At 49.7% G+C, this 21,180-nt stretch overlaps 1 protein-coding gene across 1 annotated transcript; it reads left to right on the top strand.

Annotated features, from left to right (window-relative positions):
* Positions 1–890: 890 nt before the first annotated feature.
* HJURP (Holliday junction recognition protein) lies at positions 891–17,748 on the top strand. The gene is made up of 9 exons (XM_060151221.1): positions 891–1,014; positions 1,224–1,290; positions 3,720–3,775; positions 7,164–7,257; positions 9,515–9,579; positions 10,768–10,860; positions 12,334–12,412; positions 14,710–16,304; positions 17,506–17,748. Exons 1-8 carry the CDS (start codon positions 919–921, stop codon positions 16,281–16,283), a joined length of 2,124 nt encoding a protein of 707 aa, XP_060007204.1. The 5' UTR covers positions 891–918; the 3' UTR covers positions 16,284–16,304; positions 17,506–17,748.
* Positions 17,749–21,180: the final 3,432 nt, after the last annotated feature.

Raw genomic sequence — 21,180 nt, forward strand, 5'->3', positions numbered from 1 at the left:
GTAACCGCACAAGCACATAAATACGGCTCAGTGATGACGCTGAATCATCCATTCTCTAGAGAAAATATTACAAAATCAATACCAATGGAGCCGAGTATGCAATAAAAATTAGGTACGAAAAAGGTGTGCCAGGAGGTTAATAAAAATACCGTATTATGGGCTTCCCTGGTGGCGCAGTGGTTGAGAGTCCGAGCGGCTGGGCCCGTGAGCCACGGCCGCTGAGCCTGCGCGTCCGGAGCCTGTGCTCCGCCACGGGAGAGGCCACAACAGTGAGAGGCCCGCGTACCGCAAAAAAAAAAAAAAAAATACCGTATTATATTTTCCTGGATTCAGTGGCGTTTATCGTATTGCTCCTTTCTAAATGCATGTTCACTTTCCTGCCTCCTTTCGTATTCGTTATTCCGTGATGTCTTCCTCGGCTCTCCGCTCTCGTAACTGCGCGGAGACTAGAGGCGGCCTGGGCGAGAAAGCCGGCCCGGGGCAGGCCTCAGGGCGACATTCAGGTGAAGGGCTGCCCCCCACAGGCGGCGAGTCCCAGCGCAAGTCACCTGGACATCTCCGGTGCACGACTGGGGAAATCATACTCGTGTGGTCCTGTTGATTAACAAGCACTGGACGTGCGCAGGCAAGGTCACGCCAACGACCTCCCAGCCTTAGGCGGCGGATCCCCGCCTCCCCTTTCCGCTCAGTGCGCGCGCCCCGGGCAGGGAGGGGTCGGAATCTCGGAAAAGGATTGGCTGGGAGAAAGCTGCGACAACCTGTTTGAAAGGCCCAATCGGCGCCCGGCCTTTCCGAGACAGTCAATGGAAAACCGGAGGGGCGGGCCGGAAGGGCGGGAGTCGCTATTTGAACCGCGGCGCGGAGAGCAGTCCCCTGTTTGGCTTCCCGTCGAAGTAGGCATTTGGCAGTCTGCGAGCCATGGAGGGCGAGGTTCTGGGAGAGGACGCGCTGCTGCAGAAGCTCAGGGACAGCCGCCGCCGCTTCCAGAGGCGCATGCAGCAGCTGATAGAGAAGGTGCGGCTCCCCCCGCTGGAGGGGAGGGGGAGCGGGACGGAAGGGGAAGGAGTAGGGGCGGGAGGAGGAGGCAGGGTTGGGGACTGGGGGGCAGAGACGGGGGTTCGGGACCCCCGAGACTTGCAGCCTCGCGCTGGCGCCTTCTCAGCGCGGGTCAGGGGTTCCCCTCGGCCCTCCAATCTGACGGGATGCCCCTTCCTCTCCCGCAGTACAACCAGCCCTTCGAGGACGCCCCGGTGGTGCAGATGTCCACGCTGACCTACGAGACGCCCCAGGGTACGAGTCAGCCCCCCTTTCTGAATATTTACGGTTAAGAGTGTAACTAGAATAGTGTCCTACTAGAGTTTGAAATGCTGTCCCTGCTCTCTTGAAAATAAACCTTGTTCACCTAGTAGGTACTAAACCGTCACTAGTTCCCCTGAACGTATAAATTACTTAAATTACTTATTTACAACAGAATTACTTATTAAGACAGAATTCTGATGACACATAGATGCAGCCTCATTAAAAATGTCCCCGCCTGGGTTGGCATCCCCGCTGGCTGTCTAATAGCCATGTCAGCTTGGGCCCATTGCTTTAGCCAGGCTGTGACTCAGTTTCTTCACCTGTAAAATGGAAAGATGATGACAATAATATTTACTTGGCATGGAGATTGTGACAGTTACAGAAGATGAAGCTCTTGGAACAGTGCCTGGCACTAGTAAACACTCGTATTGACTGTTATTTGACGTTCTGAGTACTTTGGAATTTGACCTGAATCTAAGGAGAAGGACCCATTCTGTTTAATGGTTGATGCTGCAAACTGACTTAAATCTCATGGATTCTCTTTGGTAAATAGCTGGAGAAAGTTTGCACTGGGTGAGGTCAGTTCCTGCCTTTCAGCCTCATTCCAACTCAGTATTACCTACTAAGGAAAGTGAATCTCAGACCCGGTTCTGCTGTGCACCAGACAGACAGACACAAAACAGTTCGTAATTAAATGAAATCCTATCTCTGCTTTTTCAGCTGGCCTAGCCATACCCTGGGTGAAAAATTTATTCAGGCAGAAGCTAAGGTATTCCAGTAGTAGGTTTCTGTTACTCTGGCCTCTGTCAGGTGGTGACAAGTCTAACCGGGATGCAGGACTCAGGAGTGTGTAGGAATCATTCCTAAGGGTGCTGTCAACGGGATTCACAGTGTTCTCATGGCCTGTTCATGCAAGGATGGGCAGTGTCTGGAATGTTTTGGTCAGTTCACATATCTTGAACACCACTAATTTCACCAGTGAAAACTCATTTCAGACTCCAGTTTGATGAGAACAGTAGTCAAGCATCAAACACTTTAGCATGTGGAAGACCTGCTGAAGAGCTTGTGGAAACAGATTCCTGGAGCCACTGACAGCAATGCTGGATGTGGATTCGGTGGGTCTGTGTTCTAACAAATTTCTAGCTGATGGGAGTGCAGCTCCCTAGACCTGTAGCTTCCCCTGGAGAGGCACTCAGTTAGGAAGTGGACTTTTTGATTAAATGCTAGTTGGCCACTCTTACAGGGTGAATTCCTGCAATTTAAGGCAAAACCATAGGGGGTAGATTGGAGCTAACAACCACACTGATTATGGTGAAGACAGCAGGTGAGTAAGAGTCATTCACATGTTGACAGCTAAGCATATACCTGTGCTTCTAAGAGTCTCAGGTTTCTCAACACCCTGCGAGGTGGGCACTGTTAGAATCATCAGTGTTTCACAGCAGAGGATACAGCAGAGAGAAGTTAAGGAACTTGCCTGTGGCACTTAGGCAAAGTGGCAAAGCTTTGGTTTGACTCCAAGCGCCTCTGTTCAAGCGTTGCTCTGTTCTGGAAAGGCCACACAGCTCAGTGGTCAGGACCCCAGAGAGTCACTCTCCTGGGTTTACAGCCTGGCCTCACCACATGCGCAAATGACCTGGGCTGGTTATTTCACCTTCTCCTTGCCTCTGTCCCCATCTGTACAGTGAACTTGGTGAGTATCTATCCAAAAGGAATTAAGAGTACCATACGAGTTATATGTCAGTGAGTTGTAAATGAGGTGTACTTGGAAAGGGATAGACTGGAGCCTGGAAGAGTGAGCACTGTGTAATTATTGCTGCTGTTACCATCATCAACCACCATCTCAAGCCTCGCAACCCAATGATTGAATTTACCTGGGAGCCAACGGAGGTTTAGGGAGAGATTGAGTATCTTGCCCAGATTCTAGTAGCTAGTAAGTGCAGGACTCCAAAGCTCAGTGTTTACCCCCTGTGCCGAGGGCTTGCTCTGTAACATGTACATTGTCCTGAGAAAGCACTTGCATGGTACGTGGGGTAGAGAGGTTGCCCTCGAAAAGTGATCTCTCTCTCTGTAGTGTATGGATTACTCTCAGTGTATGTATTTTGAGGACAGTACTTGGCATACATACGTTCGTCGTTTCCATTTAACTTGTGGCTTTAATGCTGGGTTCAATGAGCTGCTTGCTGCCTACCAGGTAGGAGAGATTTTTGTTAACGACAGATTTTTGTCTAGTGTTGATTTTTGAAAAACCTTCAACCTCACAAAGACGAGAAACAGCAGAATATCAGGAACGTGGCTTGGTTATGTCTTGGTTATATTAGATCTTGCTGTTGCCTGTCACTTTGGTTTTCTTTGAATTCAGATTGAACAGAAACTCAGTGTTCATGATTACTTAAGTAGTCATTTTTATTTCTTTTCTTAAGGATTGCGAATTTGGGGAGGAAGATTAATAAAGGAAAGAAATGCGGGACAAATCCAGGTATTCAATGTCAAATTTTATTGCCACCATGCCTTGCCGTGGAGGAAGGTTGATGTGAATGAAGGTGGAGATGAGCTGGAACTGCGCCCAGGGGCCACTGCAGGGTGTCGTTCCACAGTTCTCTCACCCTAACTGCCCTGTTTTCTTGTGTGTAAGGATTTACTGAGACGCATGTCTTCTTGTTGCTTGTCAAGTGCAGGTAGGAGCTTGTGATGCTCTTGCCCCTTGCATCCCCCTGTGTTTCCCCTGCCATGGACCAAGGGGCTCTGACAACTGGAACCCACCTGTAAGGTGGAGCCAGCTGGATAGACCTCCCCCATCCCCAGCTTCAGCCACAGCTACTAGCTTGCTTTGCCGGGTCCATACAGGAAAGACCAAATCCAGGTCCTTCCGGGAAGCAAAAAGGCATCTTTCCCTATTCTGAAAGGAGCAAGAGATTAGGGAGAGGGTGCCCTGTGCCGTTCACTACCTTTTAAAACCCAGGTGTGTTTTTCCCGAGTTTATCCATGGACACAGCAGCTATGTGATCTGTTACCTTCATGAGACCCAGGGTGTCTTGATTTTTTGTGGCAGTGACTTTTGTAAGGATGTCTGGTATCTTCTTAATCACCACTTCTCACCATGTGGTGCTTCCTTGTGGCCAGTTGGGGAGCCGGTGCCCAAGAATGAAAACATCAGCATTAGGGTTACATAACAATTAACAGCAAATCTGAAATCAAATTTCCTCCTGATTGGTTATTTTAACACATAATACATTTAGTCATAGAAATGTTAGAAATACATATAACTACTGAAAATTAACCTGACTTGTATATGCAGAGGTAAGAGATAGTCACTAATAATAATAATATTTTAGTATACTGTGACACCTGTATATGTATTTATAAATACACATTTCTTTATCCCCTTTTTTCTTTTAAATACACTTTTTTTTACCCTCTTTTTTCCACTTGATACATATTGTGAAAACTCCTCTTTGTCATCTGTTGTATAATTCAATCTCCTTTTTAAAAATAAACCTGCTCTCTCATTGCTAGTCATTTAGCTATTTTCACTTTCCTTTATTATAAGTCAGGATCAGCGCTCTTTTCCTGCAAAAGTCTAGATCAGGTGTCCCCAACCCCGGGCCATGGACCCTACCAGCCGCACAGCAGGAGGTGAGCGGCAGGCCAGCCAGCGAAGCTTCATCTGTATTTACAGCCACTCCCCATCGCTCCCATTACCGCCTGAGCTCTGCCTCCTGTCAGATCAACGGCGCATTAGATTCTCATAGGAGCGCAAACCCTACTGTGAACTGCACATGCGAGGATCTAGGTTGCACGCTCCTCATGAGAATCTAATGCCTGATGATCTGAGGTGGAGCTGAGGCGGTGATGCTAGCGCTGGGGAGCGGCTGCAAATCCAAATTTTCATTAGCAGAGAGGTTTGACGGCACAGAGACCATAATAAATCAGTTGCTTGCAGACTCATATCAAAACCCTATCAGTGAGTGACAAGTGACAATTCAGCTGCATCTTATGGACTAGACTGGACATAAGCAACACACTTCAAGTGTCACTGTCTCCCATCACCCCCAGAGGGGACCATCTAGTTGCAGGAAAACAAGCTCAGGGCTCTCACTGATTCTGCATTATGGTGAGTTGTATAATTATTTCATTGTATATTGCAATGTAATAATAGAAATAAAGTGCATGATAAATGTAATACACTTGAATCATCCCCAAACCATCCCCCCACCCCCACCCCCCAACCCTCCCGCCCCAGTCCATGGAAAAATTGTCTTCCACGAAACCGGTCCCTGGTGCCAAAAAGGTCGGGGACCGCCGGTCTACATGATAAATATTTTAGGCTTTGCTGCCCATGGGGTCTCTGCTGCAGCCACTCAGCTCTGCATCGCAAGGGGAAAGCAGCCAAGGACAATAGGTGAACAGACAGCTACAGCTATGTTCCAATAAAACTTTATTTAGACCCCTATTATATACAGAGGCAGAGAACCATGCTTATCTCTTCCCAGTGCTGTCACCCCTGTTCAGTAAATGCCAAGAAGTGGGATCATTATGTCAAAGGATATGCATTCTTTAAATTATACATAATAGTGGTACCCACTGATCAGCCAGTGCTTGAATGGTCTTGGAGGCAAAGAGTTCTCATCTGGACATTTATTTAATGTTTTTACTTAAAATTAGGAGGAGCCCTCCCTGCAATCTATGGAATTTTAAGCCCCTTTCCTGGGATTAGAAAACTGGGCGTGGTCTGTGATGACAACTCAGATGTACAGCCTCACTCAGGTCACCACCTGCTGCCTGCCCTGGGGCTGTGGAGGCAGTAGGCCCCGTGGGCTGTGCATTGACTCAAGGGTTTGTCCTATCACATGGCCTGGGTTCTCTTTCCGACCCCAGAGCTGCCTGTAGTTAGACGCTGGTGCCGATTGGCTGCTTCCCCATGATTCTCAGGCCAAGTTCTGTGATGCCTCCAGACACAAAACAGCTCCGGACACTCTGCCCCATCCCAGCTTCCCCAAGGCAAAGGTGGTGACATCCCCCAGGCAGGATTCACAGACACCTAGGAGATGATGCCTGGGCGCTGCCCCAAAAGGGACAGGCCTCACCACGTTCTCACTGCTGTTCTTGCAAGCCTGGGGTGGTCCTAAAAATATTTTAGCCAATCTGGCATCTTGAATTCTCCAGTTTCCCTAATGAGAGCCCATCCATGGCATTCGTTATGGTTGTTAGAGAGGCCAGTTGTGCAGCTGAGGCTCTAGAGAGGGAAGCACGGCCTCCTTGGGGGCGGCCCACTGACTGCCCTGTGGGCTGAGCCCTGGTCAGGACAGCTGACCGCCCCGTGGCCAGAGCTCAGGTTGAAAGTGGCTCCCCGAGCCAGGGTCCCACCACATGCCGAGGCTTTTAAAGGAATTGTGGGTCTCGTGACATGGAGATAAATTCACTGTTAAGATAAAAAAGTCACAGAAGGTCCCCCAGGGGCCTCTTGAGTTTCCGGATCCTACCTGAGGATCTGGTGACAGTTGTGTTCTGTTTCGTTTTGGCCTTGGCCCTGTGCTCGCCTCCAGGCCAGGGCGTCCTGGGCCTGTCCACTCCGTGCCCCTGTTTCCCCACTTTCCCTGCTCCATCACTTACCATCCAAGTGGTTTCTGAGGCAGCAGCCCTTGGCACAGCCAGAGAAAGAAAGCTCTGTTCTTTTTCCAAGGGAAAGCTTGTCTATCTGCTAGGAGTTTTGAGGCCTTTTGTACCATAATATTCTAGAAGAGAAGCCCCAGGAAACTTCCTGTTCTCTCATACGCTAAAGGAAGAGGAAGGATTTTCAGTGTGTTACTTGACAGTGGCTTTGAAATGTGTTATGACCGAATCAAGCGTATCTTATCGACTTCAAGGGCTCCCCGGTGAAGACAGACGACAGGACGGATGGATCTACGCGAGTCCCAGCTGGAGGTCATGAGCTTCCCTTGCCCTGCACACAAGTTGAGGGTGAGTGTCCTGGCACTAGAAAGCCAGGTCCGGAGGGACGTGGGTTTTTTGTCAGAACGTTTCAAGTCTAGATCCCTCACTCTGACTTTTTCCAAGGTGTATTTTAAAAACTAAAACATTTGAAAGTGCCCTGTTACTTCTTTCTAAGCTCTTCTAAGGAGCTGTCTCGCTCACTGTTACATTGTGGTACTTGACACATAAACAGTACTCGAATATTCTAGAATAATAAAGCCCTCACCCCCCACCCACCCATTTTGTTTTGTTTTGACCTTTTGCCAAAAAAAAAAAAAAAAGATTAATCTCAAGAATTTATTAACAGTAAGACTTTGATGTGCCCTTGTGGGCTGGTGTCATGGACCACTAACTCCTACGCGCCCTGCAGGCATCCTTTCTCCTGCTTCCTGTTTCTGTGGGGCCTCCTTTCCCTTCCTCAGGCTAGCCGTGCTGCTGAGCCCCTGGCCCAGTCTGTTTTCTCAGAAATCCACCCATCATCTTTCTTTCTGACCCAGCCTCTCCCTCTATCCTGGGTACATCCCATCTGCTCTCACCTTGAACACACAGAACAGAATTCGTATCTCCCGTCTCGGGCCCCTTTCTAGCTGCCTCCCTGTGTTCACCTTCCCTTCACAACCCAGTCTGTACCAGTGGCCCGTTTCACTGCCTCTGGTGTTCTTGCCCCCGTGCACGCCTCAGCTGGTCCCCTTCTGGCTTCTGGCTCCGGTTCAAAAGCACACCTTGTGGTGAGGCTCCCGGCGGCCACGTGGCTGAATCCGGTTGGCATTCTTTGATTTTTATCCTGTTGTCCTCTCAGTAGCATTCAAAGTTTCTGGAAAGTCTGGCCGTGACCTCAGTGCCCCTGAGCTCCCCGGGCTTTCTCCCTCCTGTCAGCTCCTCTATCGTCCCACCTCCCACCTTCGCTGGTGCCCTTTCCCGAGAGTTGGGCATCTTTTTCCCTCACTCCAGTGGAATCCCGTGCCCAGACCCCCTCTGGGTGTGTTTATTGCCAGCGGCCTCTCTCCTTGAACTCTTTGTCTGCACTCTGCATATCTCAGCTCAAAAAGCCAACCCAACAGACCTGTCCTCAGGACAAGGCCACCACCATCTTCCCTGTAGAATGAGCCAGAAACCCAGCATCCTCTTGGCCTCAGCCCCTCCCTCTTCCTCATACCTGAGACAGCGCCGTCCCGTGCCTTTGCCACCACCGGCTCTCTTGCCGCTCCGCCCCATGCCCCCGCGGTGCTAGCTCCTGTCTCCACCTGGCCTCCACCCCGCTGACACCTTTAAACGTGCGAATCTGGTCACATGGCTTCTCTGTTCAAAGCACTGCAATGGCTGCCCATTCCTCTGAAAGTGAAAAGAGTTCAGACCATGCCTGACCTGCCCACTGTCTTTTCGCTGCCCCCTGGAAGCCCCCTGGTCCCCAGATCGGAGCAGACTCCCACTTTTACCTGTGTGCTCCACACCTGGCTCTTCCCCTTGTGGCAGCTAACCAGCTCAGTAATTACAGACTTTGTAATTGTTCTTGAACACCCATGTCCTGTGGGACTGGCCTTTCTGCGGCCTTTGGCCGCCCTGCCCAGGCCCTTGCCCGCACTGGGCAGTCAGAAATATGGGTGGAGTCCTAAAGGGGAAACCGGTGGTCTTTCAGATCAGAACTAGAAAGAACTTGATGGAGATGTTTACTCATGGGTGTTATTTGTATCAATCCGAATTTTAACTCCATAAAGCCTTGGGTCCGTGAATTTCCTGCACTGCTTGAAATCAGTAGAAATAGTTCTTCTTGAGCTGAACTGTCCAGTGTGGTAACCACTAGCCACCTGTGACTATTCAGATTCACTGAAAATTAAGTGAAGTTTAAAATTCAGTTCCCTAGCCTCCCTACCTGCATTCCACGTGTTCAACAGACATGTGTGGCTAGTGGCTGACATCCTGGACAGCAGCTGGGGGACCTTCCGCCATCACAGAAGGTTCTACTGGACAGTGCTGGCCTAGAGGGACTCAGCTTCCAGGATCAGAGGCCATGGAAAGAGCCAGAGGTGATACACAAGTTGCTTTCCCGCGTCTCCCCGACTCTGGGCGTGTTCCTGTTCTGATGGTTTCTCTGCATGGCAACAGATGGCCACGTCCCTATTAAAGGGGGCCACTTGAAGCAATAGGAGTTTTCACTGTAAGGTGTACTCAAGCAGTGCAAAAACTATCCTCGAGAGAAATGCAAGCTTTCTTTAAAAATTCTGATGGAAATTTCCTTTGCTTTTAGATTCAGTAAGCAGTGATACTGATACAACTTTATTCCAAGAAGATGTGGTTGCTGGTAACTTGATGGTAAGACCTGTCTTTTGTAATGAAGGGACAGAGTTGAGGCTGGGGACAAGTACACATTCTCATGACCTGCATCTTCCTGTAAGTCCCCTTCTGAGGCTCGCTCTTTGCTGACATCACCCCTCAAGTCTCTGTCCCCACGTTCAGATCCCCTAAGGTAGCAAGTCACCCCTTCTCGGTACAGCACGTACTGCCCCAGTTCAAGCCTGATTTACTGAACTTACGGAAATGTTGGGTGATGTTCCCTCTGCAAATAGAAAAATCCCGGTGTGCCCTGGGCCTTGACCGACCTCACGGTGTAGAAAGTTGGGTTCTGAGTCGGTCTTTCCCCATAGAGACGGTGTCATAAGGGAGGTGCTCTGGGGAGCGTTTCCAGGTCAGCCCTCGGGATGGACGGGAACACACAGGACGGAATCCACCCGAGCCTCTGACCTCACCCCTGGGTCAGATGCCAGAACAGCTGGCATGTGGGTTTCCTCTAAAAGCACTACTTTTGTACAGGGGTTTGCCCACACACCCGTGTGTGACTTGTAGTGTCTACCTAGAATTAGGTGGTGGCCCTGGGGGAGGAAAGGGGTGCGTTGTGAGGTGTTGTGTCGGGGTGGCAGTGAAGGGGAGCAGGCGGCCCTGACAGTAAAGGGCCAAGGTGTCGGCCATTCCCCGCTGTGTTCCTGTGTCCCCCCAGTCTGCAGCCCCAGGCCCTGACTAAGCCCCACCGGGGTGCACAGTGGAGGCTGAGGCCCCCCATTTCCAGTGTATGGCAGGTGAGGGAGAGGAGAGGCAAGGGTTCCTGTCCCCTGAGTTGGACACTGAACTTCTTTTCTTAGAAACATACCAACTGGGGTCAATTCCAGTAGTTGTGTCCTAAACTCGCCGAAGAATATTGTTTCTTTTTTTCTCTTGTTCTAGTAATATTGTCATAAACTTCTCCAAACTGGTATGTTTTGTCTTTCTATTTTCTTTCGGATTGTTACCATTGGGTCAGTTCCCTAAAGTTGGATTCCAGGGTCAGGTAGATTTTCAGAGGGGGCTGGACCACTGTGTGCTGCTAACAGTAGGAGGTGAAGAAGTGACTTCGAGGAACTTCATTTAAAGACATGTACACTAACGGGCTTGCCAGTGTGTCCCAGGATCCCAGAGCTCGGACGTACCCAGCAGCTCTTACAAATACTGACTTCTCTTTGGTGTCAGCCTGCAGTGCCCTGGAGCCCATTGAAAAATGAGCTAAGGAGGAAGTACTTGACACAAGTGGATATCCTGCTGCAGGATGAAGGGTGTTTGGAGGTAATGTTTCCTAGGGCATGTCTTCATATAAGTAAACCATGAACTAGAGACACACTGAGGTGTCATCTCGTCTTGTTCACTTGCTACAGAGCCTGCAGAGAGCATTTCAACGGCTGCTTCCAAACCGTTTCGCTCACAGGCTCCCCAGTTGCCGCTCTTCCTGAGTAGACACTCTGGGACCCTCGGGCAGCGGGATCGGCTGCCCGCTATGCTCTGGGCAGCTCACAGGATCTAGTAGGGCCCCCACCCTCAGGCAGAGGGCTTTTAAGCCACAGAATTAGGGAAGCTGTAGCGCCCACCTCCCTCCTTCCCTGCCGTGACCGGGGCTGCCACGGGCCACAGGGCACCTGTTCTGCCTGCTTCAGCGGTGATGTTGGCGAGATCGGGGGCTGCGGTGGACCCCATGGGAGGTGGGCAGCTCATCAGCCCCTCTCCCAGGCCTGGCAGCCAGTTTCCTAGAGCTTTGCCTGAAGGAGAGCAAAAGGCTAAAGGTGGAGTTCACGCAAGGATGCCAACTCTTTAGTTTTCCAAGTCCTGTCAGTCTCATCTCCTAAAACAAAGGACATTTTTTTAAATTAATTTATTTGTTTTTTGGCTGTGTTGGGTCTTCGGTTCTGTGCGAGGGCTTTCTCTAGTTGCGGCGAGCGGGAGCCACTCTTCATGGCGGTGCGCGGGCCTCTCACTATCGCGGCCTCTCTTGTTGCAGAGCACAGGCTCCAGATGCGCAGGCTCAGTAGTTGTGGCTCACGGGCCCAGTTGCCCCGTGGCATGTGGGATCCTCCCAGACCAGGGCTCGAACCCGTGTCCTCTGCATTGGCAGGCAGACTCTCAACCACTGTGCCACCAGGGAAGCCCCCAAAGGACAGTTTAATACCAAATAACTAGGAAGTATGTGTTCTGGAATAAATAATTCATCTCAGAGGCAGCCAACTTAACAGGAGCATGGATATTTTCTTACGCTGCTGCTGACAGTGAGAAGCCTGTATCTGAACGAGCGGATGTCCGGGAAACGCCTTTTTCCTTAGTCTGGAAGCAGCAAGCGTGGCCTTTTGGTCGCCCTGCCGGTCGGGGAAGGAGGCCACGGCCGGGACCAGCTCCGTTGTCCCAGCAACAGGTTCTCCTTCCCTCCATCCACCTGGACCGGCCGTCCTTGCTGTCAGAGGATAACGGTGGAGGAGGAAAAGCCGCCAGACCTCCCGCGAGAGATTCTGGCAGACGTGGGGCAGTGGTGGCCCTTGGGCGGCAGGGGGCGATACCTGGAGGCCATAGGGGAAGAGCTCCTGGATCTTGCTAAGACAGCTCTTCCCACCACTGCTGGAGGCCCAGCCGGCCGCTGTCTGTCATCATGGTCGCGCGTGTCACCACTGCAGCCGCAAACGGATGCGCCATCAGTGGTTGGGAGAGCAGTTGGGGCAGGAAGCCCGAGCCGACACCTGACAACTCCTTTGTTAAAGTCATCTGCTTTGATTTCAGTATGCCAGTTACGGAGAGGGAAAGGACACCCGTACGACCCTGGTCCCTTCATTGGCCTCGTCCTCCAGGCCTGCCCGAGGTGAGTGTGATGTAGAAACTTTGCACGGACCATTCACTTGTGGTAGAGCCATGGTGCCCTGAGCTGGGCATGTTTCATCACCACGAACTGTGAGAGACACGTGCACGTCATAGGTAAATTATTACGTGTTAAGAAACAAAGTGCTCCTTCCTTCTGGGACTTGCATGCTAATTGCTAATTAGCTCTTTATCCCAACTTAGCATTTTGAAAATTTTTGAATCTCCAGAAATGTAGGACTCATACAATAAACATCCTTTCCCTACATTTAGCAATTCACATTGTGTCACGTTTGCTCCATCACTCCCGACATACACGCACGTACACGTGTGTGTATGTATTTGCGTTCGTGTATATACCATCCCTAAATGCTCCAGTGTCTCCGAAGAACAGGCTGAGTCCCCTCAGAACCACATTAAACTTGGCACACGTTGAAATGTCACAGTGACACGATACGGTTTCACCCAGTCGTGCCATCATTGTCATTTGCAGCCTTTTTTGTTTGTTGAACCAGCTCAGGACCCACTGGGGCACCACCTGTCGTGCTGACTGTCTCCTTCAGTCCAGAAGGGCCCCTCGGCCTTGCCGTTGTCGCCATCGTCATCTTTGCCATCACTGACTTTCTTGAATAATCCTGGCCTCCAGTAGATTTGCAGAATGGCCTTCAATTTGGACTTATATGTGGTTAAGTTTATGTTAAACATTTTTGGCAAAAATACTACACAGGTGACGTTTTGGTCCTCTCGGGGCGTCCTGTCAGCCTGTCCCATTGTTGGTGACTTGAGTCTGGTTGCACAGTTGAGGCAGAGGCCCCACCAGTTTTCTCACTGCAGACGTGCCTCTTATCCTTGGAATCATCTGTGGATGACCCCTTGAAGTTGCCTCGTAGCCTTTTCCCCAGAACCCTCGCACCCCATGGTTTTTAGCATCTCGCCATGACCGTTGCCTGAGCTGGGGCCGAACACAGGCCTTTTCTGGTTCTGCCATTCCCCCTGCCTGCATTCGTTGGCATTCTTGTATAAAGAAGTCTGAGCTGTCTCCCTTCCATTTCTTTTTTTCCCTTCCTTTATCCTCCCCAACATGCTTGTTCTTTATTTAACTTTTCCAGAATCAGTAAGAACTCATGGACTCTGTTTTTTTTTTAAATTCACATAAGAATCTGTTGTCAGTTTTCATCACCCGTTAAGCCTGGAGGAGCCCCTTCCGTGCTGGCTTCCACGTCCTCCGGCCTGTCCCCGTGGGGTTTTGAGCTCTTCCTCCCCCACCCTGATTCCAGCGTTTTCCCCCAGCCCCCGCTGGCTCCTCCTTAACAACGAGGCTCATTTGGCCAGTCGTGCAGCACAAAGTGGCCTCAGAATCACAGCACCTGGCACCACTCCGCTCAACAATGTGCTGCAGAAGGTACCAGATGTCCAAGCAGCGCTGTCATCTTCAGATAACATCCCACTGAGGGAGCGCGTTCAGAGTTACTTGGATTCTGTTTTCTCCTTTGGTTGTTGTCAGTCTGACGTACAGTCAGGGTCATGTTCCCTGTCTGTATTCAGTTTTAGGGTTATCCCCATCTTTGTTGGTTTAATTTTATTTTTCTAATATGTAAAACATTTAACATGACGCAAAAGTCAAAGCCGTGTGAAGAGGTGTGTTCAGGAGGCTTCTCCCTTCCCCACCCAGTCCTGTAGGCAAACAGGGTCATTATTTTCTGGTTTCTAATTAATCTTTGACAAGGCAACCGATTTCCAAACCATCACACAGGGAAGGAAGACTCCTTTTAGGAAGGTCAGTGGAGAGTAAATTGTTTTGGTGGCTAGAAAGAAATCTCTGAGAAGAGTCTATTCCCAAATATTTCTGAATTTTTCTTTTGCTTTTGTTTTTCGTATTGCTTAAAAAGAACTCACAGGGCTTCCCTGGTGGCGCGGTGGTTGAGAGTCCACCTGCCGATGCAGGGGACGCAGGTTCGTGCCCTGGGCCGGGAAGATCCCACATGCCGCGGAGCAGCTAGGCCCGTGAGCCATGGCCGCTGAGCCTGCGCGTCCGGAGCCTGTGCTCTGCAACGGGAGAGGCCACAACAGTGAGAGGCCCGCGTACCACCAAAAAAAAAAAAAAAAAAAAAAGAACTCACAATGTTATGTTATACTCCTGAAACTAACATAATGTTATATGTCAGTTATATCTCAATTAAAAATAATAATTAAAAAAAAGTAAAAACCCTGGTCCCCATCCAGCCTTCGGTTCCCTGATCTCTGCATGTGGTCGGTTTTAAATGGTTAACGTGCCTTTGCCTTGTGTGTGTGTTTCTCCAGGATACTACGGTGGCAGCTCTGAAGAGAGTCCCGGTGGCCCATTTCAGCCAACTTCATTGCCCAGAGAGGGTGATGCTTTGCACTCTAGCTCAGCAGGCCTGGCCCTGGTGCCGAGGGGTGATGGCATCTCCTTACAGGGAGGGACCAGTGGCAGCAGCTTCTCAAGCGGCCCATGCTCTGAGGCTGAGGACATCTGCAACGCGACGCTCAGCGATCTGTACGCAGGCATGCTGCACTCCATGAGCTGCCTGCTGGGTGCGAGGCCCTCCTGCGTCATCTCCACCAAGACGTTCATCCGCCAGAACTGGAGCTCCAAGCGGAGGCACAGGTGTAAGAGCAGAATGGACAGAACGAGCTGCAGAGGAGGCGGGCGCTCTCGGAGGAGCCCCCGGGAGAGACGTCCACCCGGCTCCGAACCTGCGAAGGACGTGGCAGTGTTAAGAGATCGCGAGAACGTACTCGATGTTTCTGGCCATAAGATGGGTTTAAAACTGGGAAGGGCTTTTCTTGAAGTAAACCAACCCCAGATCCACGCATTCGCTTCACATTGGAAGGAGCTTCCGAGAACGCCTCAGAAGCATCATTCTTCATTGACTTACTTAGACTCCAATGCAGTGTATCATCTTGATCAGGAAAATAGATTCATGACATTAAACTGGTTGATTTCTCCTATAAAAATAGGTTCTAGACCCAGAGTACCGCCGGGCAAGGGAGGGAATCGTTATAGGGAGATCGAAATCAGATTTGACAAGCTTCATCAGGAATATTGCTCGACTCTTAGGAAGCAGCCCTGCCTGACATACCTTCCCGGCTCCTCGGCTGTGGATGTGTACAGAGGTGGTCCAGCAAGCCCTGGGAGCCCCCAGGGCGTAGAAGCCCACAGGCCGAGTAGCCCTCTCCGCAGAGCAAAAGCTAAGAGGTTGAGTGAGGCTTTTGAAAGCCTGGGCAAAGGATCTATCAGAGAGGGTAGCTGCCCACCAAAGAGTGACTCCTTCCCTTCCCTTTCAAAGACCAACTCCACATGCAGCCCGGGCCGCTCGGAGCAGACCTCTGACCTTGCTTGTCAAGGAAATGATCCGGGAGGATTTAGGAAGTCGGTATCACTCAACAAAGCCATTTCAGTACCCAGGGTACAGCCTCCAGGCTGTGCCAGGGATCGTTATGATGACATTAAAGAAAAATTTGACAAGCTTCATCAAAAGTATTGCCAAAAATCGCTTCAGCAGACGCAGGTGCCTTCAGGTACCAGAGCATCTCCAGATAAAGCAAGTGTGGGAGTTCGGTATCCAAAAGAAGACTTCTCAGGAAAATTCCGTCCAGACTCTGGCTCCCAGGGCCCCCCAAGCTCGTCATCATCACCCCAGCAGAGCATTAAGAGTCCCCTCGGCTCAAACACAATTCGGGCCCCTCCACCTACAGGATTTGCTCTCGATGCCACCTGGGGCCACCAAGTCCCCACAAAGCGACGCCGATTATCAGACCCTCAGGTGTGCAGACGGTGGACTGGACCCTGGGATTTCTCACCTGTGGGCAGAGCCATCCCGAGGCCTGGGGAAGAGGCTGGCTCTGTATAGGCCACCTGGGAAGAGAAGAAGGTACGTTTCTGTTTGTCGAATGTGGGTGTTTTGCAACAGGATCCTTAGGTGTTCATTTTCCGAACTTTCTCCCAAATTCTTTCCCTTCCTCTAAAATCAGCATTTTTACACATTTTCTATTGGAATGCATTTAGGGGATGTTTCTAAAAAGCTTCCCTTAAGACACTATCCCATCCTTGTCAAACTGTCACTTCCAGCCTCTTCACCTCACACTCAGAACGTAGCTGTTGCAGGCAAAACTGATCTAGAATTGACAACTCTGACCCCTTCTGGATCTCTCCTGGGGACAGAGCAGGAGTCAGCCCTTGGAGAACCCCCAGCAGCATCCCACACACGTGAGGGGCCGGACCACACGCTGCTGCTCGGCCCACGGTCTCCTGTCCTCCCCACTGAAGCCCATCTGCTCCCCAGCCTTGGCCACGGTTTAGCTTGTGCACGTGCCTTAAGCTGAAGCGTTACCCTGCATGCACCATTGTATCTTCTCCAGAGGGAAGCCGCCCTGAGTGGTTAAATTTTCTCACGTAGGTGCCAGCTTTCCCAGCATGCATTTCAGCGTGTCGCACGCAGGAATTTGGGCGATGTATCCCGAGTCCATGTCACTTGTCCACTGGCTGATGGGATCTGACTGAGTTTGGTTTGGCCGGCTCCTTCTGGAACTACAATATAAACATACTTAACCATTTTTCTGTATTTTCTTTTCTTTCTCTACCTAACATTATAAACTTCTTGAGGAAAGGGACCGAATCTGCATGAGCTGTGAACGCAAGGAATTTTAAGGGCTAACCTCTGAGTGCCCTCTGTGCTCCAGGCCGTGTTAACCCTTTTTCACACCCTTCTTCCTTAATCCCCATGTGAACACTTTGATTAGATAGGTTCTGTCCAATAGGCAGTGCTAGCTCTTCTTATAAATAAGGAAATGTAGTCTTAACTGCTGAATCCACACAGGCAGCGCATGGCTGGGCCAGGATTCGAAAGCGCGTGGCCTTAACCACCAGTTTGCACTGCCAGCCTGAGGGGTTACCGTTACTTTTTTTTTTCTTTACGTTCCGCTGGGTATTTAGTAAGCATCATATCATTCTCTATAATGACTCAAATATTTATATATATTCGATGGAGTTGAATACAACAGTTAAGCTTTTGAGGGCAGGCAATGGGAATTAAAATAGAATTATACTGAAATCCATTTTTTTTTTTTTTTTAGAGGAAAGAACAACACATCTTTCAGGATGGAAGAGAAAAGTGATTTCGTGTTAGAAAACCTCAAAGCTGAAAATCTATTGCCAAGTTATTCTGAAGTATTCCCTCTTTCCTCTCTGATTTTTATGTATTTTTTTAAATTCTCAAGAATATGTGACAGCTTGCTTTGCTTATCTGCCCTTCAAAGCAAATTTCTATGAAATTGGTTCCGTTGAGATGACTCTCTGGGTTCTTGGAAATTATTTGAATAAAGTTGACCAATTAAAAATTTTAATGTTATTCTTTACAGGCCGATTTTTCTCATGTTTTCTTTGTTACATTTAGATGGGACCAGAGAATCCTCCCTTACATTTCCTATTTCCTTAGAGAAATCGTTTGCTATGAAACCTAAGTTTCAGCCCTGGATACAGTGATCCTGGAAGGAAAATACAGCTGCTTAGTCTTTTAAATTCAGACCCATGGGACTTGGTATCTTCCATAATAGGAGGTAGCAAATTGAACCATTGTACAACTTAACCCATAAAAGTAATTCCTAGTATTTTTAGATGAAAACATAAACAGTCCTGTGATGGTCCCAAAACACACTTGTAGTCACTCAGCACCCATGACACAGCACCCATGACACCTCATGATTTTTATTGGAGCTGTTTATAATAGGATATCACAGTGACTTTCTTTTTTTTTTTGGTTTTTTGATTGATTGTTTTAATTTCTATGCCCTTTAATTTTGTCTATATTTTTGATACACGTAACATTTAAATTTTTTAATTCTTGTTTTTGTTTTTTCAGTTGTAGAGACAGTTTCTCATCTGGGCCACCATAAGGTACAGAGGGCTTATTGGCTTGTACTGGAATGGGCTGTAGAGACAGTTTCTCATCTGGGCCACCATAAGGTACAGAGGGCTTATTGGCTTGTACTGGAATGGGCTGTAGAGACAGTTCCTCATCTGGGCCACCATAAGGTACAGAGGGGCTTATTGGCTTGTACTGGAATGGGCTGTAGAGACAGTTTCTCATCTGGGCCACCATAAGGTACAGAGGGCTTATTGGCTTGTACTGGAATGGGCTGTAGAGACAGTTTCTCATCTGGGCCACCATAAGGTACAGAGGGCTTATTGGCTTGTACTGGAATGGGCTGTAGAGACAGTTCCTCATCTGGGCCACCATAAGGTACAGAGGGCTTATTGGCTTGTACTGGAATGGGCCAAGGTAGACGCCGGGAACACAGGGAGCTCTGGCAATTCACTGGTTCTCGCATCTCTCTCTGGTGGGATTTCAATGATCTCCAAGTATAAATTCCCCCCTTATAACTTGGCCTTGGACAGTGACTTTTTTAGATAAAATATTTCAAGTACTCAGAACACAGTGACAAAACCCATGTACCAACATCCTGAGTAAATGGTTAATATATTGCTGTGTGTAATGGATTTTTTAAGTAAAAGTTTAGAGATGAGATTGAGTTGCACACCTTTCCTTCCCACCCTCCGTCCCTAGGTGACCATTCTCCCTGTATTGATGTACGCTTTCCACCCACATCTTGTTTCACTAGGACATTACCTGCGTGTTTTACTCAGCTCTGGCTGCCGTAACAAAATACCAAAGACTGGGTACTTAAACAAAAGAAGTTTGTTTCTGGAGGCTGGAAGACTGAGATCAGGGAGCCAGCACAGTCGGGCTCTGGGAGGACCCACTTCCCGGCCCGCAGACAGCCACCTTCTTGCCGTGTCATGTGGACAGAGGAGGAGCTCTGGTGTCTCTTAGGAGGGCACTGATCCCGTCATGGGAGCCCCACCCTTGTGACCTCATCCAAACCCAATTACCTCCCAAAGGCCCTGTCTCAGCTACCATCACACTGGCGGTTAGGGCTTCCACTTGTGAATCTGGGGGGCCACGTTCAGCCCAGAGCCCTGTGAACTGGGAGGGCCTGCACTGCCTGGAGCCGAGAGCCTGGCCAAGAGCCTTACACCTTGCAGGATGTTCATTTTCCCTCAGTACCGGCTGGCAGGGGACTGCTGGCTCAGACCGGATGGGTATGGCCCCGCAATTCTAGACCTTCCCCGCGCGCCTGCGGCTTCCTGAGAGCACAACCCCCATTTCTCCTTCAACAGGAAAGCTGTCATCCTTGCCCAAAACTGCTTGTGCCTGGCCTCCCTCCCCCGCCCTCCATACCTAGCGGTCGTGCGAAGTCTCACTGGCCAGGCCTAGATGCCAGAGGCTGGAAAACTGAGTTTGTGATGCTGTATCGCCTAGGGGAGGAAGGTGGGGCAGAAGGGCCTAGAGGAAGTTGGCTGGATCCTCTCAGCCAATTTATAGGATCTGCCAATAAAGGACCCCATTAACTATACAGAATGGTATGTGTTAACTCACATAAATAACTCGGGGCTGTATGCACTGTGCAACTTTGTCTCACCAAGAGGTGCTTGCATTTGACAGGAGCTGACTGATGAACATGGGTCTCATTGTAGAGTTCCTTAGGTAGCTGGTGTGTCCCACTGTCCCACTGGGTGTTTGCTGCTAAGAATACTCTTCAGCCACCATCCTTGTGCACATGTGCAGATCGACCTGCAGCCCCACCCAGAGGTGACTTGGTCATGTCTTCAACTTCCATGATTATTGCCAAAGTCCTCTCCCAAATGCCTAATCCCATTTGCACTCCATCCAGCAATAATAAAAGGTCCCATTTCCCCACACCGCTGCCACTAGCCAGAGCCACTGTTGTGGGTGTGAAATGCACAGCATTGCAGTTCACATGCCTTCCTGGGGGGCCTGGCTTTTCAAGCACTCTCATGACACTGCTTTTTAATTTGCTGTGTTACTGATGTGGGCATATGCTGTATGCCAATCCAATTATATGAATCAATCTAGTTTTACATAAATTGCAAGTCACTTCTTCCATCTGCGACTTGTTTGACTTTATGATATTTTATCGTACAGAAGATATATTTTAACATAGAAAAGTTGATGCTTTATTTTTGCTGGCTTCTATTACTTTTAAAGGAAAACCTAGGATAGGTTTAAGACAATACTATGTTGTCTTAAATTTTTGCTTTCTGAGTTTGGGTCGATAAATCATCTGGAAATGTTTCGCAGGGGCATTAAGGGAATTGATCAGAGACCTGATTTTACAATTGTATGGCTTCCCCCAGGACCTGTACCGAAGGGCACATCCCTTTCAACTGTGTCAGTGGGACTCAAGTCTTCCGGCAGCAACGATCTTCATCACTTGGCGGGAAATAACTTCACTGTCTATTCCACAGGAGCCGCCAAACAGTGTGAGAGCACGCTTCCCAGAAGCCTCTGGTGCAGGTTGATTTCCGGGACTGCTCAGCAGCACCTCCGCCCATGGTGCCCAGGGTGGTGCCTGCTTGTTTCTTGGGCTTGGAGATAATTCCTCCTTCTTGACCCTCTGCTGGGCTCTGCTCCAGGCCTTGCTGGGTCCCTCCCCATCCTGGTCCAGCAGGCCCTGATGAAAAGGAAAGGGTGAGGGTAGAGGGTGTGGTGTCACTTCCTCTCTGAAACCCCCCCGGATTACCTCCTGGCTGTGAACACTCCCTGTGCGCTGCACGGGCACCAGCACTGCCCCCACTGGCGGCCACCCTCCCTCACCATGATGCATATCATGGTCACTGGTAGATGCCTCCTGTCCCTTTAAGAGCGGGGTCCCTGGAAGCAGAGTCCA

This window comes from Lagenorhynchus albirostris, chromosome 6 (genome assembly GCF_949774975.1).
Source record: "Lagenorhynchus albirostris chromosome 6, mLagAlb1.1, whole genome shotgun sequence".
In the NCBI taxonomy this organism is placed as follows: domain Eukaryota; kingdom Metazoa; phylum Chordata; class Mammalia; order Artiodactyla; family Delphinidae; genus Lagenorhynchus; species Lagenorhynchus albirostris.

Bases quoted from the DNA above. Each gene is read 5' to 3' on its own strand.
- HJURP (XM_060151221.1), top strand. From the start codon at position 919: ATGGAGGGCGAGGTTCTGGGAGAGGACGCGCTGCTGCAGAAGCTCAGG. The intron at 1,015-1,223 runs GTGCGGCTCCCC...CCTCTCCCGCAG, and splicing joins TGCAGCAGCTGATAGAGAAG to TACAACCAGCCCTTCGAGGA. The intron at 10,861-12,333 runs GTAATGTTTCCT...CTTTGATTTCAG, and splicing joins AGGATGAAGGGTGTTTGGAG to TATGCCAGTTACGGAGAGGG.